This window comes from Colossoma macropomum, unplaced genomic scaffold (assembly GCF_904425465.1).
Source record: "Colossoma macropomum unplaced genomic scaffold, Colossoma_macropomum, whole genome shotgun sequence".
NCBI lineage: Eukaryota > Metazoa > Chordata > Actinopteri > Characiformes > Serrasalmidae > Colossoma > Colossoma macropomum.
In genome coordinates this window covers 2210521-2225442 of record NW_023495280.1, presented here as the reverse complement: position 1 = coordinate 2225442, position 14922 = coordinate 2210521, and the positions used below count along the sequence as shown (strand labels likewise).

The following is a 14922-nucleotide window of genomic DNA, read 5'->3' as shown; positions in this document are numbered from 1 at the left end:
ATTGCGTTTACAAAAGGAGACAGACCGTAGCACTGGAAATTAACAGAGGATAATGGCTAGTCTGGTTCATCAAACAGCAGAGGACAAACAATTAGCAAATTAGCAAATCAACCAGCTGACGTTAGATATACAGCTAAAACAACTTCACAATTACATTACGATACAAGGGTAACATTCGATACAAGGGTAAATTCCAAAGTAATAATCTGACTGGCTATTTTTGTTAGCTAGCAAGCAAACAACAACTGCGTTTGACTTAATGCTGCCTTGCACAGCGCTGACTTACCATGATGCACACAACGCAGCTTGTTGTTTAATTTTTCCTATGTCACCTTATACGGTGCAGCAATTACATTCTGACGCCTCAGGCGAGGAGGGTCTAATTGCAGCACCACATGAGGGCGTTTCTGTGATGCATGAAGGAATGCCCCCATGTGACTTCAGGGGAAGGTGGGCTTTGAAGTAAAAGTCACAGTAACGTTGCTGAGTAAACAGAACTATGACGGCGTTTTAGGGCCGCTGTTAATAAAATAAAAATAGTAGACTTTGAGAATAAAGTTGTAATATTTCGAGATTAAAGACGTAAAATTACGAGAATAAACTCGCGATATTTCAAGGATAAAGTGGGCTAACTGTAGGGGGGCTGACATAACGTGTTGGGGTCTCGGTTGTTATACTGGCGAACGCGAAGACGCAGAGCGAGGCGGGGTTCCACTCACTCATTGTCTCCTTGTGGATCGATTATTTTGCTCATCATTCTCACTGTCTGTGAAACTTCATGCCCTCTTTGAATGCCACAGAGATGTAGCCACTGATACCCGTGTAGACGACCCTGCCTGCGATTCTCCTTCAACAAAACAGACTGACAGTTTCCGTCTGGCTCTTTGTTCTAAATAAACACATTTTCTTGCACAGCCATTTCAGCCGTTTCTTATACTAATAACAGGCTGGTGCTGATATGTCAGGAGAGACAGGGAGACACTCCTCAACGTGTCTCATTTTAACAGGAGGTTTGTTACCTTCCTTTTGCAAACCCTTTGGCCATAATATTGCGACCTTTCCTGGTAATATCCCACTTTAATGGGATATTCTAATTCCTAATTCTACAATATTATCATCGAAATATTATGATTTTTCTCAAAATATTACGATTTTATTCTAAAAAAAGTTTTTTTCTTGATATATTTTGACTTTATTCTCAAAGTCTACTATTTTTATTTTTATTAACAGTGGCCCTAAAACGCTGTTGTACATGACAGTGCGAAAAAAATGGGAAAGATTAATAAGGTCGAGAACGAGTGCTTTCATTACAGATTATGATGTCGGTAAGTTTACTGTTACATTAACATTTTAGCACGACCTTAAAACTTATGGAAAATAAGCACATGGTTGCTTGATTGGCAAGGTTGACTATTGTTGGCTAAGTTATATTGTGCAAGCTGGCAGCACCACGGTAGCCCTTGCTAAATAAAGACCATTAGGATGGTTTATGGTTTCTAATGGTTTTTGCCTCCTAATGGTTACCATTAGGGACCACTAATTTCCACGTAGAATTAGAAATGTATCTGGAATCAGTCAGGTCACCTGGTAAACCATTAAGATCCTTTACATTATCAACCCATCAAGAAAAAACAAAACGCATCACAAACCCCCAAGAACCAACATAAACTCTTAATGGTTTCTATGTCTTTTCTCATCAGGGACGTTAACCTTATAATCCATTATTACACATTAATTTAAATAATGGCTGGTATGGAGCAGATTGTGAAGTACTTCTGAAAACACTGCTGATTGCTGCCGTTACGATAGACATTCAGAGCGCAAGTTCAAGTCGGTGATCACAAAACTGCGAGACAGAACTCTATACGAATCACCAGAAGCTATAGATTCACAAATATTTGCTTTTAAATGCCAAATGCTCATTAGGTAAATATGTAGAAACAATATTAATTTAGTATTAGTAACGTCTTTACAAATAGTGATGTATTTTCCCCATTGAGTCGTATCCACCAGTGAGAGAAGACATTTTGCAGACATATTGGCCGATGAATGATAAGAAAACGTTCCTAATGTGGGTGTTCTTGTTTTACGGAAATGCCTTTTATTGCAGTTCTACTATATTGCCTCAGGCTACTGAAGCGTTTAGGCACCATTTAAGGTGGAATAGGAGAATTCAGAGAATAAGCTGGCGAATGTCTTTATCAGAAAATGTCACCAGCATTAAAAAATTAATTCAGATATTTTGATAGCCTGAAGTAGCTTATCAAGTGTTAAATAGCAATGTTAAACTGAGTTTGTACTGAATTAACACACTGAGATGTTTAAAACACTGAGTTACTACACTATTGGAATGATATGGGCATGCTTGGTAGAACAGATTGTTAGAACACCTGCTCTTTTCAGTTCTATGCCACGGAGGATGACTGGGTTTGACGTTCCGGTGTCTTTATATTTAGCGATATCTCTCTCCTTTTCACTAACTTTCAGCACTGGACAGATCTGTACTGTGAGCAGCGCCTCCACCAACGTTACTCTGGTAACCAGGCAATAGAGACAGAGGGCATTGCGTCATCGGAGGGAAAACCACATTTTAGTTTAAAACCAATAAGGAGAAGTGGGCAGTGTAAATCAATGGACAGTGCAGAGTTGTTTTCGCCCACGGTGTGGGCAAGGCCTAAATACGCGCTGTCTCTATATCGAGGCAGTGTGAGACCTCACATCCTCATCCTGATTTCACTTCCAAAGGACCCTCAGCCAGAGTTAGCAAGTTAACACATTTTCATTATCATGCAGGTCAGCACAGTTAAATGTAAACCGTATCACTGTTTAATTCAGTTGTGTGCCAGCTTTGCTTGTGGTTTACAGAAAGTCAGGCACATACATATCTACCTATGCCTTTTGAGGTTCTGCCCATAGTTGTTGACTGACGGCTGTGATGTGTATAATTCATCCAATAACAATCCAATAATAAGCCTTGTTTCTGAGTCTGTGCATGTGACATTGATATGTAAAGATGTCTGACATGGTCTGAAACACTCCTGCCAAATCTGAGCCAACAGCAGGAATAAATATTTTAGGTTTTACAGGGAGGCTCGCAACAGCGCAAGAACACCATATTTTAGCAGAATTTTTTCCCCGTTTACTTGACATTGTGACAATAGCAGAACCCTTTTTGGTGCTATATAGAACCTATACAACACGTTCTGCATCATATAGAAGTCGTGGTTCTAAACAGAACCATTCCCTTTACTAAAGAATCTTTTTTAAGTGTGTGAAGACCCTGAGAACAAGTTTGAGAACCGCTGAATTAAATAATAAGATGCAGGAAGGCCCAAATGTCAATACTATTTTTAAACCCAAAATATTGTGATGAAAGGCTCTGAAGGCTGTTGTTTTTCTCCATGCGTGTCCCAGGCCTTCAATCTCTCGACATTGCGGTACTCTACAGCTCTCCCTTCAGATCCTGCTCATTCTTAGCCTGATCGTGCTGGGTGGAGTCACCTGTGGAGCCCTGTCTGTAACAGCCAGCTTTCTACTCCACCTTTACAGGGTAAGTCCGGGTCCCAGAGCTGAAAAGTGTTGAAAATTCCTACTTGACATAACTGTGAATCAAATATCATAATGCTTTTTTTTCCATAACATGACATTTTTCATTGAAGCATAGTATTGACTTGGGGTGGCGGGAAGGGGTACGCATGATATTATTGGTTAAATTTAATTTTTACCCGCACACTACTGAGATCAGCCAGTGTACTGTTTCTCTACATGCTCACTGCAGTTGGAAGGTTTTCGCTCTTCTTAAAATCTCACTCAGCCGATTCATCACTAGACCACTGTGGAGTTTTCTGCAGTTATCTGATTATTCAAATGGGCATGTAAACAGCATATTCAGATTTCTTAGGTCGGAGTAAAGTCTAAAAATAAAATTAAGAAATGCGATAAAGAGAGCTGGATTTTAGATCAACAAACACGGAAACACACCGTGTTACTGAAAATAAGCAAGCAGCGTTGCCACCAGATGGCAGCAAAACACTTTTGGAGCGATTTTGAAATCAGCTACATGGTTGACGAAATGAAGGATTTAAATATTCTTCGTCTTGTAGATGATAAATGTTTATATTTTTTTTCAGGCAAAGTGGCACAGTGTTTAGCTGCAGCATGATGTTTGAGTTTTACATTACGTTTACGTCACGTTGTCTTCTGTGAGTCTATTTGTTGGTTGCAAAGCAGAAATCTGATTACTGCCTGACTCATGTAGAGATTCCCCATTAACTGATTGCTCAAGTGCATGTAAACGTGTTGATTAGATTACTGACAACGTGATTTTCTTCAGTTATCGGATTATTAAGTGCACGTAAATGCCTTCAGTGTCACTCTTCCGGGTCTTGCTGTTCTCATGATATTGGTGCTCACGAAGACCTTTTTTTGCCAATTAATTTACCTGATTGTTCTTTATTGTCTAGGTGCTGAGATTACACATGACTGAGAGGTCTCTTAGTCACATGCTGAACCTGGTGAGTGCTCCAGACATCCAACACAGTTACCACACAGGGAGTAGTTACTTTTACACAGGCCCAACATTCCTCTATGCAGCCTCTAAGTTGTGAGGGACCTAGCTGTTAACTGAATTATTGTAAATACTCCAAAATACTATGGTTGCTAGCAAAGACTGAATTAGGGTGGGCCAAGTAGCATAATGCAAAGGAGACTAATCACATCTAACAATTGTTTTTATTCATAGCTTATTTTATTTTGAAAGTATTCTTTAAAGAGAGAAATCCACCTAATTTCAACATAATTTACTGATTGAAAAGTGGATCATGAAAATATTTGAGTTTCTATTTGTAATGGTAAACCTAAAATGTAGCACATCCATAAAAGTCAGTTTTCTTTGGGTATTATTTTTCACCACAACATCCTACATTTACTTACTTACACGTCATCTTCTTAATCTGTTTATGTTCACGATACCGTTCAGCAAAGTTCGTCCTTACTATCAATAGTGACAAGTGCAACAAAATCTGACCTATCCTAGCCGGAAGAAATCCATGCAGGGCATTGAAAGAAACAATAGTACCTGAAGAAAACTGATTAGGGGTGGGAATCTCTAGGCACCTCACGATTCGATTCAATTATGATTCAGAGGGCTGCGATTATAAAATGATTATCGATGCATCTTGATGCATCTTTTATTTTCTATACAGGATTTCTTTTTTTCTCACTGTGTGAGGACTTGGTACTTTTAAAGCAAAGTATTTGTAATGATATTGAATAATGAATTTACTTCCAATATCTTTTATTAATAAAACAAATGGAAGTGATGTGGTAAGTGAACTGGAGGGCTCTCATTCACTGCTCTTGCTTGGAGCACATGAAACACTGGCTGATACTCATCTGTGATAATCTGCGCTTTTACGGTAACATAAGATCCAGTGGAAATAGATGTCCACGCAGCATGTTATAGCCGTCCTAACCATTTTCTTTTATATTTTTTTGCTTTTGTAACTTTGCTTTTGGTCTCATTGTAGAGAGTGGGGATTGCTGTGTCAGTAAAATAGCTTTGAGACCGGACGCTGTATCTCGGCTCCAAAGTGTGCAACATAGCGCAAAAGCCCTGGTTCTCAACGACTTAGAACTGGTGTGCAGACTGCAGGTCACATAGCAGCGCAGTCTCACCTAGCTAGTAGCTAACGAAAAGGCAAAGAGAGAGATTTAAGACAAACATTTGGAGATTAATGGACTTCGCATTTATAAGCAGTGCAGTTGGTTTCCTGGAATATTAAACCTGCAATGAGAGACTGTCAAACACTTAAAAAGTTGCGAAGATGAAGTCAGCTTCTCTTTCAAATTTCCACGTTCCACCTTAAATGGTGCCGCATTTACTACAAAGTGCACCTATATAGTAAGTGGAGCTGATAAAATGGACAATGAGTGCAGAAACAAGGAGGTGGTCATAATGTTATGCCTGATCGGTGTATAGGTGCACTTTGTAGTTCTACAATTACAGACTGTAGTCCATCTGTTTCTCTGCATACTTAGCCCCCTTTTACCCTGTTCTTCAGTGGTCAGGACCCCCATGGACCCTCACAGAGCAGGTACTATTTGGGTGGTGGATCATTCTCAGCACTGCAGTAACACTGACATGGTGGTGGTGTGTTAGTGTGCTAGTACGAGTGGATCAGACACAGCAGTGCTGCTGAAGTTTTTAAACACCTCAGTGTCACTGCTGGACTGAGAATAGTCCACCAACTAAAAATATCCACCCAACAGTGTCCTGTGGGCAGCGTCCTGTGACCACTGATGAAGGAATAGAGGATGACCAACACAAACTGTGCAGCAGCAGATGAGCTATTGTCTCTGACTTTACATCTACAAGGTGGACTGACAAGGTAGGAGTGTCTAATAGGGTGGACAGTGAGTGGACAGTTTTTAAAAACTCCAGTAGCACTGCTGTGTCTGATCCACTCAGATCAGTGCAACACACACTAACACACCACAACCACCAAATCAGTGTTACTGCAGTGCTGAGAATGATCCATCACCCAAATAGTACCTGCTCTGTGAGGGTCCATGGGGGTCCTGACCACTGAAGAACAGGGTAAAAGGGGCTAACAAAGTATGCAGAGAAACAGATGGACTACAGTCTGTAACTGTAGAACTACAAAGTACACCTGTATAGTAAGTGGAGCTGATCAAATGGACAATGAGCATAGAAACAAGGAGGTGGTCATAATGTTATGCCTGATCAGTGTATGTATATGTAAGATAAAATAATTAGTCCCACAGTGGGGAAATTCACAGTGCTACAGCAGCATAGGGTTAGCAGGCACTCAAAAAAAGAACTAACAAGAAGGTTTACAGTTTGTTACTTGTTACTATATAGACAATATCCTTCACAAAAATGAACAATATAAACAATTCTAAATTAAAAAAGCAAAAAATATTTACACTGTAGGGATGTTTTACCCGATTTGCACATGGAGTATTGCACCTGAGGTACTGATTCATATTATGCATTGGAATGTATGTATGTATGTATGTATGTATGCATGTAAACATCCTGTGCATCATTTAAAAAGCAGTCATGGCTCCAACACTCCTTGTAACACCAACGTAAATGGGCAGGGCTAACCTGCTGTATAGGCAGGTGTATAAAACAGTGAATTCAAAATGGGCTGTATATTGTCCATATATGGACTAAGGAGTGAATGTTTTAAAGTCTGGTTTATGTACTATGTTACAGAAAAGTGAAGAAAACTTGTTTGTCTTTTATAACTTCTCTATGAACATTCATATTGAAATTTTTAAAATGTAGTGGACCATCTTATTAAATAACCTCCTTTCTTTGCTGACCAGGCACCACAGAAAACGTCTGAGAATGGCTTCAGCAGCAGTGACGGCCAGAGCAAGCTCAAAGAATGTAATGGCTCCTCCCTCCTGTCGGAGTCGCTACTGCAGGATGTCAGAGATGACTTGCAGCTGCACCTGAGTCTGTCCACACTTCTCACACTACCCATGATGCTCAGCGCGCCCTCCCTTATTTACTGGAGCCGAAACCTTAGGTACCTTACATGTACAGTGATGTCAATAATAGAGAACAAATTTTCTAAATTACTATTTCTTTAACCGGAAAATGACAGACTTCAATTTTTTTTCTTCATTGTTTATCCTCAGTTTTATTTTGCACTTTGTCTTGTCTTAAAGTAATATTTCAGTTTGCTGTTCCACATTTGGTTAGGTTAGGTTAGTGTTTGCTTGATACCTACATGAAACTATTTTGCATGTGAGTTGTATAATGCAAAATGTCCTGCAGCCTACTTGAAACTCTGCAACAGCTACATGAAACAGCCAGTCAATGGCAGTAATGCTACAGATGATCATCTTGAACGACATACTTTTTTCCAGTGTTTCAGTGGAGCAATAGACAAGAAAATAAAACAGAAGATGGTTTATTGGGTGGTTAAAAAAACAGTCTTTGCTCCATTCTTACTCTCATTTGCTCTATTCTTATTTGTTGGCCTGCTGTTTTGGTGTTCTATGTAGCTAGATTCATTTTCTCCTCTCTTGACACCACCTAATTTTACACAAAGCTCAGATTAATTTGGGATCCAAAGGATGAAGAGGAGACGGAGATGCAGCCCTCAATAAATTCTGTTGTTCTAGAAAAGGATAAGTGAGAGATCAAGTAGGCCGTCATGGCTACTTAAACGTTAATTTTCAAAGGCACAACATACAACAGATAAAAAGCTTGAATATATAGTATAAGAACATTAGACAGATAGATAAAAGACAGATATATAGATATGGAAAAAAGAATGGCAGTGAGAGATGGAAAAATGTACAATAAGATAATGCTGCAAATGTGTAAATTACACCTCACAGATGACTTTATAGCGAGAAAGATATGGTGTATCAAAAAAATGTGAGCTGCTAATTTGACTAGTGGAGCAACTGAATGTGTTGCATGCATTTTTAATCATTTTTGAATTGCTTTGTGTAACTGTCAAGTTGCATGGAAATTGTTTCATGCAACTCACAACATGCAACTAGTTGCTTGAAAGTTTCACCATGTCAAGCCTGCCATAAGATAAATCTGTGTTCCAGATATTCAGTTCATTTGCATCCAGACCCCTGGTGGCCACACATGGTGCCTCTGCTTATCGCCTCTGTGCTTCTCATCAACTGCAACACCCTCACGCTGAGCCTCAGGTGAGTGTGTGTTTGTGTGCATGCCCCTGAGTGTGTGTGTTCCTCCATGTATCCTCTGTGGGATAATTTGGCAAAAAATCTATTTTACACTAAGTTAACCCTTACCCCCAAATGTGGTTGATGAGTCAAGGCAGTTTGGTGTCTAATGTTTGCTTCTTTAGTTTTGGAGCGAAGATGTAGCTAATGTAGCTAACAAGTAATATCCAGCAGCTGCTAAGTAATATCAAACAGATTTTGTGTAATTACTGACACTGCATGACACACTGTTATCTGTAAACACAGAGAAAAGATCATCATCTTATTCTCGAGTTATGCCATGGCTTGAGAAGTCACACGGCCCAGTTCTGCATGGCATATTGCAATAAATATGAGTGTGTACGAGAGTTTTTAGACCACAAAAAGTCATACAGTTTATCAAACAGTTGTCATCTTATTGTATAAATTAATAATAAGAAAAGCCCATTGGATGAATATATAATAACAAATACACAATAAAAAATAATGGTGATGGTTGTTTTTAGTTTTATCTAAGTGAGTATCAGAGCTGTTGGTTACTTTTAAGTGTGATGTTCTCATTTCATAAGTGTAATACTTACTGTAAGAAGAGAAGAGCAGCCACTTCACACAAGTATAAAAGTTCTCTTGTGATTGAAATGACTAATGGTGTGAAAATAAGGCATTATATTGATGCCTCTGGACTGGTGTTGGTGAAGACTTTTAAGAGAATCTTGGACAGCAAAGAAAAGTAACAATTAGATCCTTAACCGAATCAAGCATCGCTTCTTACTCGAAGCCCAGGTAACGAAACTGAAGCTCTTATTATGGACTTATTCTGAGAAGAAACAGTTCATTGGAAAAAAAAAACATTATACTTGGAAGATAAAACAGAAAGAGAATGAACAGCTACAAGATGGAAACAATCAGAGGAATCATGAACCAGCTATTCAGAAGCCTGAAAGCCTGAACAGATGTCAGGATATTTTGGAAAAGCAGTTTCCATATGGTCGAAATTGCCTTGAGAGCACATGATGATGATGATGATGATGATGATAATAATAGTAGTAATAATAATAATAATAATAATAATAAGCCTGTAAAATAAAAAACTCTGAGACCTTTAAGTTTGTAGCAACTAGCAGTGGACGAAAAATTTATATCCTAGTATAATTAAGATCACTCACTGTTTTGGTATATATCACAGTTTTCTCAAATAACACCATTTTAGATGCTTAAATGTGGCATATTGTTCTAGATGTCCCTTCACTTTTAAATCTAAAATAATTCAATTGGGCAAATTACTAATAACAGAAATGAACAATATATAGACAGATGTTAACTCTGATTGCATCTCACTACATTACATGCATTTATTTGGTATAACTATATCCACCACCACCCCCCCCATCACTCAGTGCAGTTCTAGCCAAAGTGTGTGTCTGTCAGCTGGCATAACAGAATTGGCATTTAGCATTCTCTGTTGGGCTGTCCAATGATGTGTTAGCGGCAGTTCCAAATGATGTGGTGGCGCTTCACATGTGGCTCAGAAGAAGCACATGCTATCTCAAGCTCTCAGCTTAGTAGCACTGTGTAATAGACGGAGACGTAGCTAGCAAATTAGTGGACGAGAATTAGATTTTTCGATTAAATAATCTTGTAACTTGAAAGAACGAATACATGGGAATGTGTTTGATATTACTGTTTGTTCTATTCTTCATTGTTTATTCTAAGTGTGTTTGTCTCTTTCAGTAAACTGATGCTGGCCCTGACCTCCCGCCTGCTGCTCCCTCTGTGTGTCGCAATGGTGACCTTTTCTCCTCTCCACCTGTACCGGATCTTTCACTTCCTCACTGCTGCTTTGACCCTGCTGGCCACTTCTTGTTACCTTTGACCCTCTACTGCGGGTAGTCATCGCGCCTCTATATGTAGTCTCGGCTGAATTTATGTTCTCAGCTCAGACCAGACCGAAGCAGCCTTAGCCTGAGCTACCTTCTGCTCTCAGTGGGGTTCACAATGATTTCGTGGTCTTCAGTCATGCCGTTTGCCATGTGACCTCGTGGGTAGCTGCTGAACAGGGTATTTGAGTTCCATTTTGGCATCTTTTTAAAAATATTTTGGTAGGGGTGTAAATCTCCAACCTTACAGTGATTGGATTCAATTATGATTCTGTAGGAATGCATCATCTTAAATTTCACCCTGATCAGACTGAATCCTTGAATAATTAAAATTATTTAACAACCAAAATACACTGAATAAACAGTGAAACATAGACAGTAATAATGATACACCAAAGCAGGATTTTACATTTCAAAGTTAAAAAAGAAATGAGCACATAGAGTTTGCAGCAACAAAACACAAAATTACTGATTTTGTTGATTTTCTGAATAAAAAAAGGTTAACACACCCTAAGTGGAACATATTTTAGTGCACAAATTCTTTTCATTTGCTGAGTTTAACATATTGGGCACAAAAAAACATACAATATAAAATGTGCCATAACGTTTGCACAGGTCAAAGTTTATATTTTATTTTTCCCAATATGTAAAATTTAGCAAATAAACAGTAATTGTGTAAAAAAACATGCATGCAAGTAAGTTCTCTGAAGAGGCTGTGCTAACTTATTTTCACTTAGTAAATCAGCAACATGGAAATCGCATACTTTTGCTTACAACTATAATATGATAATTATAATTGATTCTAACATTTCCAAGGTTAATGCAGTTGCCACTTTAAGATGCATTTTACACCCCTAATTACCGCATTCTCTTTTTACAGTTTGTGTGACTTCATTTTTTGGTTGTGTCTCTTTTGTTTTATGCCTATAAAGACACAGTGACAGCAGTTAGCTCTTAGTCTGACCTGCTTTGTATTCATTTGGGCATGTGTAGTTGTGTGTGATGGTACAGGCAGGTGTATTTTCAGTGTCAGTGTTGGCTGTTTGTGCATCTGTGCCTGTGAATTTCCCTTTTTGCAACCTGTCGACCCCATATTACCTTTAAATTCATTAATTTCTAGTGTGCATGTGTTTTGTATTTTGTTTAGGTGCCTGGTCGCATCCTGTCTCAGTGAAGCACATTCAACCCTTTGGCAGCAAAACATTATCTTTCTGTTTGGATGGTCCATTGTAGATGCTTTGCAGATGCTTAAACTGGCATTGAATAATCTGTTAACAATACCTTGACCTTTCCTGTACACTGTGCACGTCCTTCGTTCATTTATTTAATCTCCAGTCAGAGTGGCCAGTAAGTGCAGATCATTCAGTGTGTGTTTACACAGAAGCCTTAACAACTAAATGTATAAGATGTTTCAGTATTTAGTGGGTCCAGTCTTTAGCTTTATTACAGCTTCCATTCTTTTCAGGAGACTCACTTTCAGTTTCTTGAAGAAGTCTTAGAAGTTGGTTTTGCATTTTCTGCTTCTCACAATTCGAGTAATCCCAAACATCCAGTGTTGTTGAGGTCTGAACTCTGGGGTGGTCAGTCAGTTGTTCTGAGAACACTAGAAATTTTTGTTTGATGTATCAGTTTCCTTTTCACAGTGAGGGCTAGTGGACAGCTACAGCTACACCTTCTTTCAGACCCATAGTGTTGAGTTGTCTTCTCACAGTGGAAGGATGGACAGAAACACCTGTGGTTTTTTTTTTAGATCTGAAGAGTGTAGAACTTGATTTTCTACTCTCCCTCAAAGAAGAAAGCTTTAAATGCTGTTAATCTGAGGGGGAACTTTTGTTGTTCAACCAGGACTTGAATGATTGGTTACTCTCCAGTTTTGGAACCTCCATTTTTTTCTGTGCAGTGAATAACCCTGAACGGTAACTTTACAGGGGACTTCACTGTTTCTGTTTTCAAGGAGAAACAGAAGGAAAAACTTTTAATGTTAGTGTAATGTTTTATTCCACATTTTTCTGTTTCATTTTTCATTTTTCATGAAATGTGCTCAAATGATGTAGAAAGAAAAAAGAATTGGGGAAACCTGTTTTTTTTCTTTTTTTTTTTTTAAAACAGTGATATGTCATGTGACACATGCACATACTTACGGACCACTGGACTAACCCGAAACACTCACCTCACCTCAAACTGTAACCCTAATTATTTGATAATCAAATTAAGGTAGTTTGTAAATCTGTAAAATATCTATTGAGGACCATCCAAATAAAGCGGGACCTTTTATGACACAGTACAACAACTGAGATGAATATACAACCTTTGTATGCACTTGGTCAGTGAGAATCAGACAGACTTTAAGAATTCATTGTAAGGTCAAATTTGGGTATTTAAATTGGTTTCTCATGGCACTACACTCATTTGCTTTCATAAGACCAGCCTAAATCATTATGCCTATGCAAAAGTTTGCATGCCTATGGTCAGTTGACATGTTTTGTTGATTTTCAACAGTGAAAATAAAAACAAACTTCTGCACATTTTATGCACCATTACTGTTTATTTGGTGAATTTAACATATTAGCCTGTGCAAAAGTTATGGCATATTTAATTTTTTCCAATATGCTAAACTCAGCAAATAAATAAAAAAAATGTGCACTAAAGTCTGCAGGGAAATGTCACAGTTAAGTTTATTCCCTGTAGAGGGCGATAACTTTTCACTTAGAAAAGCCACAAAATGTAACTTGACTAGGGGTGTTCAAACTTCTGCATAGGACTGTTTTATTTTTTAATGTTTTTAGTATTTTATTATAAAATATGTGCTTTATTGTTTTTCTCTGAAGTGTGCACTTCAAAGACATGTATTTACCTGTACGGAAGAGTATATGTGTCAGACACATACGGCCGTATTTTTGGTTTAGTCTGTGTACAAAGGGATTTATTTTTGGTAAATTTGTCTTTCTGTTCAACATTAGTCATCCACAACCACGACAGCATGAGCATAGCATGTGTGAGCCAATCGGATTAAAGGAGTATGTTTTTCAGTGGAATCTCTATATGCGGCATCTCTTTAGTAGTTTATGGCTTCTGCTATTAGTTAATTTATAAGTAAAGAGGGTTTTCTGTGTATAACACATAAACTGTCTGTGTTGATCACCTGTACAAGTGTGGCAGATAGAGGTTAAGTTGATAAAAGAATACTCCATTTTATATATATATATATATATGTGTGTGTGTGTGTGTGTGTGTGTGTGTGTGTGTGTGTATATGTATGTATGTATGTATGTGTATATATATATATATATATATGTGTGTGTGTGTATATATATATATATATATATATATATATATATATATATATATATATATATATATATAATATTTATATATATATATATATATAATATAATATAAAAGATCCAGTGCCTTTCTTCCTGCTCTGTTCACCAGTAAAGACAGACTCCAGTTGGGGTTTCTGCTTGTCAGTCAGACCAGCACTCATGGATGTCCCTTTTGCCTCAATGTTCTAAATGCCTCCTCCTTTCTTTCTGAAAAAGACAAATTTAAAGGTGAATTCCAATTTAAAATGTACTGTCATTCAGAGTGTTTTGGTGTGAAATGGTTCATTGTACAGACTCAGATGTCTTTACAGTGGTGGTGATAGAAACCAGGGGTCACCAGGTCTACAACACAAATATAGCCAATTTATTTACTATCCAAAACCACTAGTGAACATACATGTGTTTTCTGACTTTTTATATAGAATGTTGATGATAGTAAACTAGTGGAAATTCTGAAAACTTTTCTTTGGGGACTGTTTTGCCTCACAGCGCCCTGCATGTATTTGTCCACCATGAATTTAAAAAATCTCAAAATCTTAATCTTATGAGGGAGCTTTTAGAAGTGGGCATCTGGTTCCTATCACCACCACTGTGAACAATTCCGCCTCTACAGTGCACCATTTCACATCAAATTACTCTGAACGAATTTATCTTAATCATTATGTGAATTTTGAAAATATTGGTGGAATTCTGTTATTAGGACCAAGCTCCCAAAAACACACTCTTATGATGATATGACACACTGTTGTGTCACTTACACTGTGAATGTACCTACTGCACGTTTGTGTGTGTAGCTTATATGACTGTTCGCTGATGAAATGTTAGTTATGCTGTCATTTTTGTGTAGTACAGTCTTGCTCCGTCTCATTCGGAGCTCCAAGCAGATTTCTTTTTTCCTTCCTTTGGTGAAATTTGTAATTCTCTAAGGTTAGTTTTTTATGGATCCGTTTGATTTTTTATTGGTATAAACTGTGATGTGCTGTAATTATTTTTAG

At 38.0% G+C, this 14922-nt stretch overlaps 1 protein-coding gene across 3 annotated transcripts in view; it reads left to right on the top strand.

Moving 5' to 3' along the window:
* The window catches only part of pgap1 (post-GPI attachment to proteins inositol deacylase 1), a 37651-nt gene extending 25602 nt beyond the window's left edge, over positions 1–12049 (top strand). For all 3 annotated transcript variants that reach the window (XM_036561919.1, XM_036561918.1, XM_036561917.1), the window contains 5 exons: positions 3415–3550; positions 4464–4514; positions 7357–7562; positions 8605–8709; positions 10456–12049. In XM_036561919.1, the coding sequence (XP_036417812.1) occupies positions 3415–3550; positions 4464–4514; positions 7357–7562; positions 8605–8709; positions 10456–10597 (640 nt within the window). In that variant the 3' untranslated portion in view covers positions 10598–12049. The remainder of the gene's footprint in view (positions 1–3414; positions 3551–4463; positions 4515–7356; positions 7563–8604; positions 8710–10455) is intronic.
* The last annotated feature ends 2873 nt before the right edge of the window (positions 12050–14922 follow it).